This window comes from Paramacrobiotus metropolitanus, unplaced genomic scaffold (genome assembly GCF_019649055.1).
Source record: "Paramacrobiotus metropolitanus isolate TYO unplaced genomic scaffold, Prichtersi_v1.0 Parri_scaffold0000044, whole genome shotgun sequence".
Lineage (NCBI taxonomy): Eukaryota > Metazoa > Tardigrada > Eutardigrada > Parachela > Macrobiotidae > Paramacrobiotus > Paramacrobiotus metropolitanus.
Window position 1 is genome coordinate 216,610 of NW_026570264.1, and position 18,081 is coordinate 234,690.

The 18,081-nt window shown below is 42.9% G+C and overlaps 3 protein-coding genes across 3 annotated transcripts; all 3 read right to left on the reverse strand.

The window, feature by feature from the left end:
• Positions 1-2,376: 2,376 nt before the first annotated feature.
• On the reverse strand, positions 2,377-6,783 carry LOC129591149 (uncharacterized). Its single transcript, XM_055486686.1, has 7 exons — positions 6,618-6,783; positions 3,627-3,705; positions 3,385-3,422; positions 3,212-3,265; positions 3,076-3,139; positions 2,828-2,935; positions 2,377-2,608 (listed from the first exon to the last, which is right to left on the reverse strand). The coding sequence occupies exons 1-6, from the start codon at positions 6,712-6,714 to the stop codon at positions 2,848-2,850; spliced, it is 420 nt and encodes a 139-aa protein (XP_055342661.1). The 5' UTR covers positions 6,715-6,783; the 3' UTR covers positions 2,377-2,608; positions 2,828-2,847.
• A 4,589-nt stretch (positions 6,784-11,372) lies between these two features.
• Positions 11,373-12,986, reverse strand: LOC129591070 (uncharacterized). Its single transcript, XM_055486591.1, has 3 exons — positions 12,072-12,986; positions 11,531-11,731; positions 11,373-11,468 (listed from the first exon to the last, which is right to left on the reverse strand). The coding sequence occupies exons 1-3, from the start codon at positions 12,984-12,986 to the stop codon at positions 11,373-11,375; spliced, it is 1,212 nt and encodes a 403-aa protein (XP_055342566.1).
• A 928-nt stretch (positions 12,987-13,914) lies between these two features.
• Positions 13,915-15,846, reverse strand: LOC129591135 (uncharacterized). The gene is made up of 3 exons (XM_055486672.1): positions 14,770-15,846; positions 14,253-14,459; positions 13,915-14,186 (listed from the first exon to the last, which is right to left on the reverse strand). Exons 1-3 carry the CDS (start codon positions 15,691-15,693, stop codon positions 14,091-14,093), a joined length of 1,227 nt encoding a protein of 408 aa, XP_055342647.1. The 5' UTR covers positions 15,694-15,846; the 3' UTR covers positions 13,915-14,090.
• Between the last annotated feature and the right edge of the window lie 2,235 nt (positions 15,847-18,081).

Here is an 18,081-nt window from a genome sequence, read left to right on the forward strand (position 1 = left end):
TCAACAAAAAACAAAGTGCATAAACAAAAGCATAAATGATGAGCAAAATGAGGAGAAGGCATATTCATCTGTCAGCATTTATTCATGTAGCGCGCCCTATTTATTCATGTAGTATCCATCGCCCCATGTTTCACCGGTGACCGGTGAGCGTAATACAAATCCATTTACCTAATCAAAGTGAGCGAAATAAGAGATATATTGAAGTACGCATAAGTTACGCATAAGTAATGATGAGTTATATGCCCACCTCATCCTGCAGTTGGATCGTCAACACCACCGGCACCAGCAGCGCCGTCACCACCAGCACAATCACCAACGCCGGCACCAGCGCCGTCACGGACCCGTTCGCATCCGGCTTGCGGAAGCTCTGCACGAATCCCAACACCGTCAAACTGCTGGCAGCAATGTGCACCAGCATTATTAAGGAAAACGCACTCTCAAGGGAAGTAATGTATTTGCGTATCTCCAACACTTTTACTCTAACGTCATCAGCAGTTTCATCTCTTGACAGACTGCGAATGCGATGAACTCCATCCAGGATAAACAAGCACATTATCGCGATAATTAAACTGGATAGTAACTGCGGGAAGCCCATGAACGGATACGTCACACACTGCCACGCCCACAACGGCATGTCGTCCGCGCCGACGACACCGAAATATTCCGTGTCCATGGTCAGCGGTAGCGTGCCGAGGGCGTACTCATAGCCCACCAGAAACTGCGTGATAAAATGCAGAATAACGTACAATATCGGGAAGAGTTTGCTACAATGTTTCCAGAGAATATTTTTGTAGGTATTTTCAGTGGATTGCGTCTGCAGAGCGCAGATTTTATGGAAGGATTTTTGTTTGAAGGTGAAGATGACTAAAATCAGGAGAGCGGCTTCATACGCGAAGAGGAAACGGGAGTATTCGATAAAAGTCAAAATGCCCAAGGAAATGGTGGAGTGGATCATGATCAGTACACTGAGCAACAGAAACACGGCGACCACCAGCCAGTAGCAGCATTTGATGGCTAAAATGCCAGCCGAGTAGCTGAATTTCTGGCAGAGGTGAGAGTGTTCTTCCGGAAAGGAGGTTCGAGACTGCGTGCGCAGGAATAAGAAAGTTCGGAGAATGGTATATGCCGCACCGGCCGACATCGTCGACATTTACAGATAATAGTTTACAGTGTTATTATTCTACGAAAGAAATAACAGATAGTTAATAGTTATAACTTATACATGTATCGGTATGATGATGGAAAAAGCGAGCCTGCTGGTCGATACGACGAGTCTACGGTACAGAAGTAGGTAATGTTATTGTCGTACCGTGGTGGCTGAATGAATTTGCCGGCAATGAACATCACGATTTAAATGGAAAGACTGGATCAACTGCAATGCTGACATTGCGGAAAAATTACAATATTAGTACTTCCTTTGTCTCGTTAATACGGATGCGGGGTGTGCAATGAAATTGACTCAGTTGACGCACATCGAGTGGGATCCATTCTCTGGATGGTCCTTTCTGCAGCTCTCCGGTAATTGCCGTCATTGCTCGATGCTGACTGAGCATGTTCTATTTGTACTCTTCAGTATTAAATTGTACGACATCTATTTACAGATACTAAAGCAAAATGAACGAATGCTCTGCATCGGTAAATCTGTCCTTGGAAGTAAGACCAGCTCTTCGCAGCCAGCCAATAAGCAAGCACCGGTTTCATATATGTAACACCAAGCACCAACAATATGTAACACGGGGGTGTACCAATTTAACCATATGTTGGGTACCTCTCGTCTTAATATTGTGTATATACAGATACAATAGGCTCAAGGCTTTTGTGTGGGTATTGAAATTCATTTAATTATTCGTATCGTTGCTGGTTGTTCCTCTAACGACGTTATTTCAATGACAATGTTGGCCATGATAAAGTATAATTTCAAAACCGAAGAAAACTCGTAACGAACTCCGAAATGACCAAAAGTGAAAGCGTGGGAACCAAAACTGTAGTCTAGTGGCACTTCTTGTAATTATTCCGCTTTTCTACCAGTACCATAATTAGGTCATTTTCAATAAAGCGCAAAAGTATTCTGAATTACGTGTCATTTCTTACATCCAGTAAGCAATTTAAAGAAATTTAATAAGTGTTTAAGTCGCAAAAGTTCTCCAGAACACCGGAGAAGCGCGTGTGGGCACGTTTTTGAAACAGCGCTGCAGCATCGCTGTTATTCGTGATCTCAACATGATAGACATCTTTACTTGATACCGAGTTCAGTAAAGGAAACGAATGGACACCGTCCGAATACACAGAACATATACGCCGTAGTGCGGTAATAACGATGCATGGGTATCAGTTAATTTATTCACTCAACTTTCGCGAGCTCGAGTCTCTAAAGAACTGAAATTGTCAAAATTTATGTACTGTACTTAAAATATACCGAAACGTGCGGCAAATAGCCATTTGATGCGGCGCCGGGAACACGTTGTGGTTACTGTGAGTAGCCACGGTTGAATTGACTGTCGTACCAGCCGCCGCGGCCCACCGACCCGACGGTAAACATTGCTGGTCTGTAGATCACCGTGACAACACTGTCCACAGAACGAAGCTAATTGGTGTGTATTACAATTATCTGCAAGAAAGTCAAAGGATTATTTATATATATTTGTAATCGAAGAATCAATTTGCTGAAAGGTTTTTTTTAGAACCACGATTCGTCTCCCAAAAGAAACAGAAATATTAATTTTAAATAGTTGATTGCAAACGATCTAGTGCACTATGTTGTACTAGCGCTAAGGCAGTAAATTAATAAAGCAAAACGTGGAAATTGCGCTAAAATAATAATACGAACCTGGAAAAGTGTTACATTAATTATAGATTCACGGCTTGTCCCAGCCCGATCATAACTTCATTTGTATCACATTTTGCCAACCAATAGCCGTCGTAATGCTCACCGCGTCTATAAAAAAATTACTTTAAAATTCAGAATTTGTTTTTATAAATTTGGTGATTTTTTTTATCTTGTCGTAATATCGTTTTTCTTCTTTTCAGTAATTTTAATAATTTTATAATAACTCTGAATATCGCAGCGCGACGTACTTATCGTCCGTGAACTTCCATTCGCAACGAGAATAATCGATATGGTATCCGGGCGGGGTTTTGCCTGTTATACAGGAAAGGTCACCCACGTTAGCCTTGCGCTCTAAAGTAATACGTCTTGGTTTAACCTACGTACAGCATTTTATCAAGCTTGGCCCGCCAGGATCCTGGAAAATGCTGGAAAACAGACCTGCATAGACACTAACGGAAGTCAGGATTGAGAATACTGATGAAATATTTATTCGATTTCTGCAATTTTTTGCGCACCAGTGGCGAATGTATCCACCGTGTCCTGCGGCCAATACTTACCGTAACAATAAAATTCTTTGACTCCCTTCGTGATGTTCCTGAAATGAGAATATGGTAAAATTCTGCATGTTAAACAAATGTTTAATAACATTTTAAAAATTAAATGCCTTTTTGCATACAGTCTCAGGGAAACATGTAGTCCCAGGGAAATAATTCACGAGTTCGGTAATTCGATTCAATTCAGTACATAATTTATAAAAAAACTTTGCTTAACGACTGCGTTGACTTACTTATTTCCTCACCTAACGTTACAGATGCTGTAGAAGGAATAAACGCCCTTGGACAGCGGCTTCATGGGGAACATAAATTTGCACCTGACCTCTGTATACACAGCAAGAGCACAGTCTCCTTTACGTTACCCGTTTCATGTGATACAATCGCGTTTAAGTATCACATTCTTAGCGAAATTTATACTAACGTTGCACGCCCATGAATATGTGTACATCGTCAAAATAGCTGCAAAGAGCAGTCAGTATTAAAATAATCGTAGTGCATGGGCTGTTGCTTCCAACTGTCTATTTCGCTATCCAGCCGAAAGCACATCCAGCCGCTATCCAGCCGAACTTTTGAATAAATTTTCATCGTTCGGTAAACGAGTAACGAACTAAAAAGTTAACATGCAATAAACTGAATAAAGCCATGAAGTTTTACAGGGCAAAAGGTTAAAAAAGATTGTTCGCTTAATATTACATCGACAAAAGAAAAACGGTACAACGGGAAATGCAAATGCATTTGACCTTCAACGTGGTCTTACCATACAGACAATGAACATACGCCGCGTCTCTCTCCGCTCTGTATGACAGGAGTAATCAGTCTCTCTCTAGTCCTTTTATATACATTGTCCGGATGCTCGGTCCATAATAGAGAGAAACTTTTCGGTATAGATGACGTCACAAATACCCTTGGCTGCTGAGCGTTCACTGTGTTCACTGTCTTGGTCTGTGAATAAGTGGTTGGTGGTCTGTTAACACAGTAAGTGGCTGGTCACTGCGATTTCTTCCAAGCATAAACAATAGAGCGATTAATCAAGATTAAATGCAATTACATCCAGACAATACTAGGAGATTTCTTTAACCCGTAAGAAACGTAACAACTAACAGCTCACACGAAATTTAGTTGCCATCGCACTGAGTAGGCTGTATGCATGTTAAATTTTGTTGAAATAATGCTTAACATTTGACTATAGCCTGCTAGCGTTGACTTGATGTATTAATTTGTGTTATATATTATGCGGCATTTAAAATGCCAGATTACTGTTATGTTCCAAACTGTCCTAATAAAAGAGGCACTAGCAAAGCGTTATCCTGGCATACATTTCCTTCGCGAGACAAACATCCTGATAACTGGCAAATCTGGTTTAATTTTTGTCAATGCGCTGAAGAACCGTCCACTGCTGCAGTAATATGTTCCGACCATTTTGTTAATTCTGATTATCACTGTGCCTATCAAGCGGAGTTATGTGGCCGAGTACGCAATCGCCGGCTTTTAGACGATGCAGTCCCATCACGTAACAGTCCCACGGATTTAAGGCCTCATGGATACTGCAGCCCAAAAAAGAAACGTGCTTTATCTGCAGGTATATCACTAAACTAACAACTCAAGCAGTTACTTTTAAGCATAATACAGAATGATTCGGTAACGACGAATTGTCAGTGTATTCGGTTGTAGCGTGAATTTAGTTTTATAGATGTTTTTATCGCTATTTGACGCTTATTAATTTGTCGAATATAGCAACAGTTGTATAGCATATGCATAATGTAATATGTGCATATATCATTATGTATGTATCGAGCCATTTATCCTAGCGGCTACGGAAATTTTCGTGCAGTCTCTTCTTACTATGCATGTAAAACATAAGACTTTAATGGAAAAGTCTCGCCGGTACGGGAGCTCCAAATCAAAGCACGCCTCTGCCGTTCACAAAGCAATCAAGTACGGATATGCACGACCTGAGTATGATGTAAGTATCAAGTATTAAGAATTCGTCATCAAATTTAAATAATTTGCCTTATTGTTGGATAATTTTACTTATTGTTGGATTTTTTAAATGTGTATATTCTCGGGTTTGTAGGACTGCGAGGAGGATGAAGATGGGGGAATGTGAAGGTTTTTGTGGTTTTTGATCGTTTTTGTTTTAATTTTTTCTGTCATATCTAGTACTTTGTGATGCATTACATTGATTGGTGCGCATACATTCGTTTCGTTACAGTGCATTATTAACGTTTATTGCTCGGCCGCTATTTTTGCGACCGCAAAAAATGAATTATGAAATAGACCAGTCATGACACAGTTCATTGTTCAGTTGAGGAACAGGGCGGAGCATGTCATAACCCGAGCATCCGACCAAAGTTTTATGACAGTGATTGCTCCTGTCATACAGAGCGGAGAGAGACGCGGCGTATGTTCATTGTCTCTATGGTCTTACCCGATCATGGCTTCGCTGTCATTGCACTCGGTCAGCCACTTGTTACAGGGGTCCGAATAACCTCCCGAAAAGTAGTGCCTTCCTAATATGCAGTCACCGGTGGGTGTACAAAGCACTTGCACTACAGTGCGACTTTGTATGCAATATTATTTTCACCCCAAACATTTTCAACTGCAGTGCCTGCATAGCAGAAGCACGGTACCGCATAAATTAATGTGTTATCGATTTCCCAACTTATTCTATATGCTTTTGATTCTTTGAAAGAATATCAAAATAAAAAAGGAAATGGATTAAGGCTGTGCAACAGCCACCCCCCCTTTTTCGCTTTGAGAGGAAAAAACTCCAAACAGGCTGTAGTTTTACATTGACAACAAAATTAAACTCAACAAAATTAAATTAAAAGAACAGAAACACAAAACATAAAACAAAATTAAAAACTTAAAAAACAGAAATTTATTAAAATTATTAAAAGCGTATTAAATTATGTAAGTAAACCTTTAGTATAAGTTACCCAGAAAATGAAAACATCGCACTAAAATTACGATGTCGTTTAAATAAAGTTTAAATTCCTTTCGGCTTTATTTTCTAGTGTTTTGTCATATTATCCTGTTTGACGCTGGTTATCTACGGTGACCGATTTTGTATTTAGTAGCATGTGCAAGAAATGGAACTCTATAGGATTTCTTATTTTTCAGTTTGAAAATTTAACGCATAAAGGTCACGAAATTTTCCAGCAAAACTTGCTCTTAGCTAAGCTGCAGGGACAAATCTGCTCATTTTATACAACGTAATTTCAAGTTTGCCTCACCAAAACATTTATGGCGGTCATAGTAGCCGGCCAGCACCGTGGTCACACCCAGAATAACCGTCATCAATCCCAGCAATATTACCTTGCAGAGCAGCATAACACAGTCGGCTAATTGTGATGATTACGAAGGCAACTAATCAGCAATTAAAACACTTGACGTCGCACCGCTCAGTCCCGTTCGCTGCCCGCAATAGGCAAAACAGACAAAGCAGGCGAAAAACCGTTTATACCACAGCAGTCGCTGATTTCGGCTGAATATCTTATATTTTGCACCCGCAGACGAAAATCATAAAGATTTAAAATAGCTGATTAAGTTCTGCCGCATGCATGTATAAGTTCCGACGCATGGCAGCAGGGGAGGGCAGCTTTCACGTATTAAAAGACGGCGGTAGAGTGTAAAAGCCGGACGGGAGTTTTGTTCGTAGAAATGATATCACCTTTATAAGAACACCTTCACTGAGAAATAATGGCGTCCATTAAATGATTATTCACACACAGCATTTTTGTTTGTCAGTCGTTGATCTTTGACGCAACGATTCCTAACTGAGACAGAAATTTTATCTAAAAAAAATCAAGATCAAATTACATTAAAGCGGTTGTATGAGTAATCGCCGACGTGGATACACCATCGATGCAAAATAATGCACAGCAACGCCAGCCGAACGCGGTATCCCACGGCGTGCCACGCGTTGTCTAGCGTAGAAAGTTAGAAACCTTTTGAGTTTTGAGTAATGAGTTTACTTCGCATTGCAAAGTGGATACACAGCAGACGATTTTCTGACAGCGACTACCGTTCTGATTAACCGCTAAGAATACCTTGCAATATTTGTAGCGGGATTTATAGTTTATTCGTCGCACTGTGGTTTTAGCGAGACAGTTGCACGACATATGCACGACAGTACGAGTACATGTAATGACTGGGATCTGTTACGATGTCATCTAAATCAGAAAAGTCCCCAGTTAGGCTCTTACTGCGAGTTTTTTTCTGGGACCGACAGAACTTATTTCACAAAATCAAGCTAATTAGCATTTATTCGAATTTCGAACTGACAGGAAGAGAATCGTAGTATAAAGGCTAGCTCTCCAATAAGCGTTTGCTATTTGAAACATAAGAAAGTTTAGTAACTCGTACAAACAAGAACAGTAAATCCAGTGACCACTTATGCTTTTTTTACAGCAATGATACTCCTGTTTGGCATTGATGATAAGTAGCGCGGAACACCGTACTTTCTTTTGTGGCGTGATTACCAAAATTTTGATTAAAGTATGACCGCAACATTTCTGTATTCAATGGGTCCTTCGTATTAATAATTAGCTGACGCCGCTGATAGTTCGTTTCTGGGAAAACTCATCCATCAACTCGAGAATAGCAGCCGTGATTCAAAATCCCATAACCATGCACCTTAGACACCACATCCAGTGCTGTTTGATTGGACTAGAGGGGCGCGTTTCACCAGCTCCTTGACCAGAACGGCATATGTGGCGAAGAATCCCGTCAGCTGCAAAACGAAGCCCATACCAGCACCGCTAACAGGTATATGACCTTTAGTAAACATAAGCCACTGATCAACCACCACGCACCGCTGCAATAAATCCGCGGTCAATGACGAAGAACCGTCCGCCGGTCAGCCGTGGTGGCGTCTGCCGCAAGGAGCGCAATAGATGCGTGTACTCGATAGTCACCAGGGAATGAGTGAGTCCCGCCTAATCCAGCGGTGTTAACAGCTTGTCCAACAGCTGCTCGGACTGCCAACCAAAAACAAGAGTTCTCACCAAACGCAAATTTTTCGTCCACGAGTCTTCTGACCAGTTTTCACAGCGCTTGCACAAAAATGGTTAACACATGAAATGGCACGCAGAAGTGTAAACATTCTTACCATTAGTACTTCGTACGGTTGCGATACGTTAATGTTATTTTGGAAAAATAGAGGGAGGCGATCACGCTGGAGCCGATGCATAGAACCAAAACCCACATACGTTAATTGTTAAATCACATTTTCAAAATTTTTTCAAAATAAAACCGTGGGAAAACGGATAGCAAGGACACTTACGCACGTAAGGAGGCCCGTGTAGGGAAGTACATGATCGGTTTTGAAACGCAAGAAGTTTTTTGCCCAGAGATTCGTGAACCGGTACATTTTGTGGGCCGAAAAATTCGTAAACTGAGTGGAGAAGCGCGTTCCCTAGCTGTCATTACGCAACGTTTTAATTTGGCTGTCATTAAGGGAAATGCTACTGCTGCGTTAAATGCTTTGTTTTTTAACCCGCGGTGGATAGCGATAATGACTGTTTTTTAAGTTTAAATTTTAACTTTGAAATAGTGTACCCCGCACTTGCATTTTTGTTACGAGTACTTTGATGGCAACTGCCTAATAGAGACATTATCGACACATTACGCTGTGCCTGCTTTCTGTTGAAATCGAAGCAATTGTAGTATAGCGGCATTTGGGTATCTCGCGCATTGCTTACACTGCTCGCATACGGTCTGTTCTTTAATACCATAACTGACCTTGGTTTAACAACTTTTTTTGCCATACCAATTATTACTTATAACTTATTGACCAACCTCATCCTGCAACTGGACCGTCAATACCACCGGTACCAGCATCGCCGTTACCACCAACACAATGACCAACGCCGGCACCAGCGCCGTCACGGACCCGTTCGCGTCCGGTGTGCGGAAGCTCTGCACGAATCCCAACACCGTTAAACTTCTGGCGGCGATATGCACCAACATGATCAAGGAAAACACACTCTCCACGGAAGTAATGTATTTGCGTATTTGCGTCGTCACTTTTACTCTAACGTCATCAGCAGTTTCATTTGCTGACAGACTGGGTATACGATGAATACCATCGAGGATCAACAAGCACATTATCGCGATAATTAAACTGGATAGTAACTGCGGGAAGCCCATGAACGGATACGTCACGCACTGCCACGCCCACAACGGCACGTCGTCCGCGCCGACGACACCGAAATATTCCGTGTCCATGGTCAGCGGTAGCGTGCCGAGGGCGTACTCATAGCCAACCAGAATCTGCGTGATAAAATGCAGAATAACGTACAATATCGGGAAGAGTTTGCTACGATGTTTCCAGAAAATAGTTTTGCATGTATTTTCACTGGACTGCGCCTGCAGAGCGCAGATTTTATGGAAAGATTTCTGCTTGAATGTGAAGATGGCTGAAATCAGGAGAGCGGCTTCGTACGCGAAGAGGAAACGAGAGTATTCGATAAAAGTCAGAATGCCCAGGGAAATTGTAGAGTGGACCATGATCAGTACGCTGAGCAGCAGAAACACGGCGACCACCAGCCAGTAGCAGCATTTGGTGGCTGTGATCACCGCCGAGTAGCTAAATTTCTGGCTGAGATGAGAGCGCTCCGCTGGAAAGAAGCAGCATCGAGAATGCACGTCCAAGAATAAGAAAGTTCGAAGAACGGCATATGCACCACCGTTGGCCGACATCGTCGACATTTGCAGCTTGTAGTTTACAGTGCAACTAATCTACGGAAAAAATAACAGATAATTAATTGTTATACATGTATTGCTGTGATGATGGATAAAGCGAGCCTGCTTGTCGATACTACGGCGGAGTGTTGTTATATCGTAGTGGATGAATAAATTTGCCGGCAGTGCACATCACGATTTCAAAGACTGGAATGGAAAAGACTGCATCACGATTGGAACGCTGATACTGCGGAAAATTTGGTATATTATGTAGCCTCCTTGTCTCGTTGATAAGGTTGTGCAGACTGCAGAGTGTAATGAAATTGACACAGTTGACGCACATCGAGCGGGATCCATTCTCTGGATTGCCCATTCTGCCGCCCTCCGGTAATTGCAGTCGTCGTTGGATGCTGACTGAGCATGTTCTCCTCGTATGTGTACCGTTCAGTAATAATTGTACGACGTCTATGTACAACATTTAAAGCGAACGAAAGAATGTACGGAATCGGCAAATGTATCCTTTGAAAAAAGGAACGGTTTACGCAGCCAGGCAGTGACCAAGCACCGGCCCACATAGTTATAATTATTTTTTTATACGCCCAACAAGGCTTTTGCGTTAAATTTGTTTATTTATTCGAATCATTGTTGGTCGCTCCTGTAATGACGATGTTTTGAATGACAATCTTAACAACAACAAAGTAAAATTTCAAAACCTCAAAACGCTCAAAACGCCCTCCCAAATGACCAAAGTAAAAGAGCAAGCGCAGTGCCCAAAAGTGTAGTCCAGTGGCATTTCTTTCTAGAGGTAGTGGTGGTTAATACCCTTCTTTCGAATGATGCTATACGTCATTTTCAATAATGCGCAAAAAAACACTAAATAACGTTGCACGCCGCGTAAATAATTTCAGACAAGCTTCTTTACGTATTTCAGTCGCAAAAGTTTTCGAGATGCGTGTTTGGATTCGTTTTTTTGAAACACTGCTGCAGCGTTGCCGTTGTTCATGGTAATACAGCGGCGATTTCTTTCACTTTGCCTACTCTAGTGGGGTACCACACGATAACTGTTAAACTAATATTAAAGCCAAACTGCCTGGTTTGTAGGCTTGTAGCAAGGAGAATTTCCGATTCACCGCTTTACAGCAACATTCTTCGGCCATCCGCAATATACCACAAATCTTTGCAACTAGCGAAACTCAATAATTTAATACGCAGTTGTGAGCGCTGACGAGTGCAGTAATGGTGCCGTTTTACATTTCGAAAAGTGATTATTAAAGATCACATTAATTTTGTAGAGCAAGGCTGTTCTACAGATCATTTCGTGTTATGTTGAAATTGACGATGGGAGCGTCCTTGAGGATCTCCTTGACCAGAACGGCATACGTGGCAAAAAATCCAATCATCTGCAAATAATTGAGAAGCTCTCTGAAGTGTGGGCACAGATACCACCCTTGACCCATCATACCGCAGCGATGAATCCCCGATCGATGATGAAGAATCGTCCGCCAGTTAACCGTGGCGGCGTTTGTCGCACCGAGCGCAGAAAGCTCCGCAGACTTTCGATTTCCGGTGATGCACTGTCGAATTCCATTAAACCATGCAGAGTGGCAGATGTAACTGAAGAATCGTCCAATGGCGACAAAAACTTTTCCAGCATTGATTCCCACTGTGAAATTCAAATTCGAATTTTCAGAAAATACTGCGCATGCAATAAAATTATTGAACATTCGAAAAATGTCTATGGTAGTGTGATGTCTGCACTCTGCAGCAATGCATTTGTTACAGATTGACAGTGCGCCTGTGTAATGAAATATCAAATACCATAGTTAACAGTGTAATGACTGTAATCTAATGGCATATTTGCATTTCATTTCAAAGGCCAACCTCATCAATCAAGTTGTAAAACAGTCTTAGGCATCGTTAATTTTTAAATTTTTAGACATCCTTAAAAACACTCGTACTTATATTTCCCAAGCGGTACAAACACCGAAAGACTATTTGCATACCTCATCTTGCATTTTAATCGTCAGGACGATCGGCACCAACATGGACGCGGCGAACAGCGCAATAATCAACACCGGTATTAACACCGTCGGCGAGCCGATCAGCTTCGGATTTCGAAAACTCTGCACAAAGCCCAACACCGTCAAACTGCAAGCGGCGATATGCATTAGCAGAATCAACGAGAACGCTTCCTCTAGCGCCTGAATATACTTTCTGACGCTCGTGACTTTTGCTCGAATTCCTTCGACACTACCATCCGTCAATTCGTAGTGAATCAGACTAATTCCTTCGCAGATTCGACGGCAGAGAATGGCCATGACCAATAACGACAACATCTGCGGAAAACCCATCAACGGATACACTACACACTGCCACGCCCACAATGGTAAATGCACTCCGCCCATGATCTCCAAATAGTTGACACCTGCGTCCCAAGATAGCGTGGTCAGTGCATATTCGTACATAATCAAGAGTTGTGTCCCAATATGAATAACTGCATAAAACAAGGGGAATAGCAAATCGCCGCATTTGTTTCGCCGTTTCTCTTGCTGCTCGCATTCCGCCCTCGATGATCGACGAGCGCAGTAACAGTTGGCATGAAAGGCGGTCTGCTTGTACTGAAAAGCAATGATAATCAGCACTGCCCCTTCATAGCTGAACACGTAGCGTGAGTATTCGATAAAGGTCAGAATTCCCAGGGCAATTGTGGAGTGGACCAGAATTAAGGCGCTCAGCAGCAGGAACAGCGACACCACCAGCCAGTAACATGCTTTAACTACGAGGATCAGCGTGGAGCGGATGCGCCTACGATATTGCGATGGGGATTTTCCTTGCTGGCAAAAGTGCTGATTGTTGAGAAACAAGAATGCGCTAAGAACCGCGTATGCACAGCCGTGTGGCCTTCTGTGTTGGGGCATTATTCGGCAAACCATTGCAACGATGGAGAAAAACTGTTCGCTCTTCCGGTGGATCAAATATGAAGTTTGTTATACAGATTCAGCCAAACTAACTAAAACGCCAGCTTGGATGTGCTTACAGTAATCAGCACTCCACTTATACGATGGCGTCCAGATGTGGTTGGCATCACGTGAAACAGCAAAATGCGATGCAACTGTTATGAAACTGCCGGTCTGCAGGGTATAATTTGTCGGCTCTCAAGTTATGACACTACAAAGATATATAGTTAACTTCGTGGTAAACCGTATTACGCTTCAAGCCGCGTAAAATAAACAAACCCTTGCACCGACGTAATGATCCCGGCGCGTATTGGAGAAATTTATCTTCCTTCTCCCACGTGTTTGTACATTACATGGAAATTGTATTAAAATGAAGGCTAGAGCTTGCTTTGCGTGAAATTAATGGGATCTGAAGGAAAATGCCGGACTCGTTCATGCCGAGTACAGTCTGTACTTTGTTATGTCGCAAGCAACGATATGTAGAATGTTCTCCACAATTGTTATGCAAAATCAGATATATAATATACCTACTTGTTTATCTCCAGTGCCGGTAAAAATTAGTGCGAATGCAGCATATCGAGTGCACCCTGCCCGTTTTAATTTTCTAATTAAAATCGAGCTCCCTCTGGCGGTAGCGGTGTTGATGGCAGGTAGTCAAGCAGCTGCAGCTTTGATTGCACAGGGCACCGTCGTGAAATTTATTCACTCTTATGGCTCGCATTCTAACGAGGTCTCCTAGTTTAATTACTGTTTTCTTCATGTAGTTTGATTACGCATCTTTTTTTCATCTACTTCGTTTCATTTTAATTTTAATTTAATATTCTGTGGAATTTTGTGATAGCAATTATAGCATTCACTAGTCATGCCTAATTACGTATAATGTCCTCCCTTTTCGACTGTATATACAAAGGAGCAACAATTTTCGGCCGCAATATACCGCAAATCTTTGCAACCCGAACCAAAATCATAACGCAGCGCTGCGCAGCGCAAACATGAGCGCAGTATACTGCGTTTAGAAAATTCAGAAACACAATATGAACGCTCACTTTTGCACACAGTGCTGATTTACAAATCAGTCCGTGTTGTGTTGTAACTGACGATGGGCGCGCCCTTGAGGATTTCTTTGACCAGAACGGCATACGTGGCAAAAAATCCAATCATCTACAAAATATGGAGAATTCCCTTTAGTAGTATGTGCACTACCCATAACAACAGTGCCCATCATACCGCAGCGATAAATCCCCGGTCGATGATGAAGAACCGTCCGCCAGTTAACCGTGGCGGCATTTGTCGCACCGAGCGTAGAAAATTCCGTAGACTCTCAATTTCAGCCAGATCCGGCGATGAAATTTCCCTTTCCACCAAACCATACACTGTTGGTGAATTTGGAGAATCGTCCAATTGCGAAAGAAACTTTTCCAATGCCAGTTCCAACTGTAAAAATTTATACTTAAAGTTTCAAAAAAAAGCTATAAGCGTCAATTTGGTTAGACAACCAAATTCCCATCGCTTTTTAGCGTGTGCCAGCACAAACGACACAATTTTTCTTACTGAAAAAATCTCAAATACACAGGCAAAGGTGTAGTCTAACGGCATATCCGTAAGATGCTTTGATTCTTAACTTAAACTGGTAGCCAATTTAAAAATTTGCAAATGAACCTGAACACATCCTGTTTCTTTTTTACCTTACATTTACTGTAATATTGAACAATAATTGTAGATTTCACAAGCGCCGACAGCGTACCTCGTCCTGAAGTTTAATGGTCAAGACGATCGGCACCAACATGGACGCGGCAAGCAACGCAATAATCGACACCGGTATCAGCACCGTCGCCGAGCCGGTCAGCTTTGGATTTCGAAAGCTCTGGACAAAGCCCAACACCGTCAAACTGCACGCGGCAATATGCATTAGTAGAATCAACGAAAACGCTTCTTCCAGCGCCTGAATATACTTCCTGACGCTCGTGACTTTTGCTCGAATTTCTTCCACACTACTCTCCGTCAATTCGCAGCGAATCAGCCGAATTCCTTCACAGATGCGCCGGCAGAGAATAGCCACGACCAGTAACGACAACATCTGCGGAAAACCCATCAACGGATACACCACACACTGCCACGCCCACAATGGCAGCCACACCCCGCCCATCATCTCGAAATAGTTGACATCCATGTCCATCTGTAGCGTCGTAAATGTGTATTCGTACATGATCAGGACGAGGGTCCCAATATGCACCAGCGCATAAAACAACGAGAATAATAAATCACCGCATTTGTTTTCAGGACACTCGGCTGCCGCCTTTGGTGGTCTGCGAGCGCAGATGGCATGGAAGGCAGACTGCTTGTACTGAAAAGCAATGAGCATCAACACTGCCGCTTCATAGCCGAAAACGTAGCGTGAGTATTCGATAAAGGTCAGAATTCCCAGGGCAATCGTGGAATGCACCAGGATCAGGGCGCTTAACAGGAGGAAAAAGGAGACAACGCACCAGTAGAATGCTTTGATCAGGACAATCACCTTGGAGCGGATGCGGTGGCGGCATTGTGGGAATGGTGTCGGCAGTTGGCAATCGTGCTGGCCGTTCAGGAGTAAGAAGACACCAAGGACCGCGTATGCACAACCATGTGTGCATGGCTTAGGCGTTCTCATACAGGTCATTTTATAATCCATGAAAAATGGGAATAAAATCAGTTCATACTGATAGTATCCTTAGTATGCAATATAATTACACCATATACCGTTTTTAACGTTGGCGATTAGCGCGTGTTTTTGCCGCGTTAATTCAGCGGTACCTGGAAAACCATGGCCTCCAGATGTGGTTAACCAAGATATACTGCCGAATGCCGATACAGTGATATAAGCTGTCGGAAAGAAGATCCCACCATGCAATATGCATGTGCCTCAGCCTTTCCACTTTCCAGTTTATAGTAGAAATCGTGCACTGTCTACGCGCTGACTACTCGATAATTCGCCGACTCTCCACTTATGACAGGGCTATTCTCTGTTTCTTGAATGGCGTTGACAGAGTGGTACTCATAGCGCGCAGAATCAACAAACAAACCCACGTAATGGTCCCGGCGAGCAATAAGGGAATTGTTACTTAATTTCCCCGTTGAATCATCTATTTTGTAAATACAGCAGAGCATGGAATTGATGAGTATACTTCCATCAGTTCCATGGAGTTTGCCGTTCTCTCACAACAGCTGGAAATTAGTGCGTATCAGATGGAACTGCACGACCCTTTGTAACCTAGAGCATCACAGGAAAGCTGTATTGCAAGTTCGTATTCACAGGTCAATGCAAAAGGGCATGTCAACAATTATCATAGATAACGGTACCATAGTATCATAGTGTCCTTCTGGCCAGGCATATATAGAGTTCATCGCTGCATGCGTAGTCTTCATTCCTGTTTTGCCAACTGGCACGTGCTAGCAATTTTCTGTTTACCACCCGCTACACCCGACTTGTCACTTTGTGTTGTTATTTGCCTAAAGTCAAATAAAAGGGGTTTCAGGTGCAGGGGAAGGAAACCGGCTGCCTCATCTCATCGTTTTTTATCAGGCTTATTAATTTTGCGAATTACTGTTTGCCATACATGCAGTTGTTTCCCACATCGCCCTTCCGCCGGCAATGGCCCAGCATTCATGTTCAACGGAAAGAAGATTCACAGTATTGTCGCAATGGCACAATCATCACAGTCCTTCTCCAGGAAACGAATTATTGTTATAGCTGCACAAAGGAAGACACTCCAGGGAAACACATTACGGTGCGCAGGTTGACAATGCCCGAGCCGTACGATCTAGCCACGGGTGCGTTCACTATCGCGCTAGAGAACTTTACGAACGCCCATACGGTCCGTATGTGTGTCTGCCCTCCACCGGGGCCGGTTGGCGGTGAGTGGGTCAGCGCGACCCTCTTCCGCCACGAGGTCCTCTCCGCCCATGAAGAACCTTACCGTTCGCTACGGCGACCCAGCGGAGGTGGCATGTCCGGTGCGCTTCGACTTCCTTCCCGGAGAACTGACCACCCGTTTTCTGTGGCGCAAGGGAAGATAGCTGCTGATGGTTGTATCTATCCCGGAAATGGCCGGTAAGGCCAAATCCTGGCTGGGCTTTAAGGGCACTTTGAGTTCGGCTTGCGTTCACCGTCTGTGTGCAACTCCACTATCAACAGCGTCACATGGGAAGTTGGGAACACACCGGTCCGTACGCATGCTGGTTCCTCATTAACGACCGCCTCGACGACTGGATCGTTCAGGAAGCCCATCTGTACGTCATTTAAGCGGAACGACCATTTAGCTGGCGACCTCGACAATTTGTTTTCGCAAAGTGCGATAGCCCGTACCGCGTCTGGTTGTTGCAGTTATTATTACGTTACAATCTCCGCGGCAACAGTCGAAAATGTGTTTGTGTCGAAAGCGTAAAAAATTGATGTAGTACCTCGCTGCGCGCGGTGGAAGTAACTGTCACTACTATGTCACATGGCACTGACAGTTTCTTCGGTATACAGAGTACATATTGTACCAACAGCAATAAAGTGACAATAACTGAAACGCTTTCCCATAACTTCCATTCAGGGAAAAATCCTCCAGTCCATTCTCTAGTCTATAATGGTATAATTCATTCTGTTTTAATGGCGACGTGCAGCGTATAACGCAAAAGCAACGTGATCTCGAATATCGAAAATCATTACTTACACGAAAATCAGAAGTTGAGGAAATACGTACAGTGGAGTAGCAGACTAATAGGTGGCACAACTGCTCGCGCTTGAAACCACGAGCATATGCGGAAAGAAATTCGTGAAAGAGCTGCCGAAAGATCTCAGCGATTGCAATGGTAATCAGGAGAGGTTTTCCGCCAGAAAATCAATATCAAGTTTTTAAACGGCAAATGCTGTCTCTGTCCGAGGAACGTTTAATAATATGGTTGACAACGAGGATGTGTTTTTGCTTTTAAGCTAGCTAAGCGGGAATAATAATTTTTTTAATTTTAAAATTTTATCAGTGATACAAAAATTTAACTGACCAGAGAAAAAAGGTTATTTGAAATGTCCAAAAGC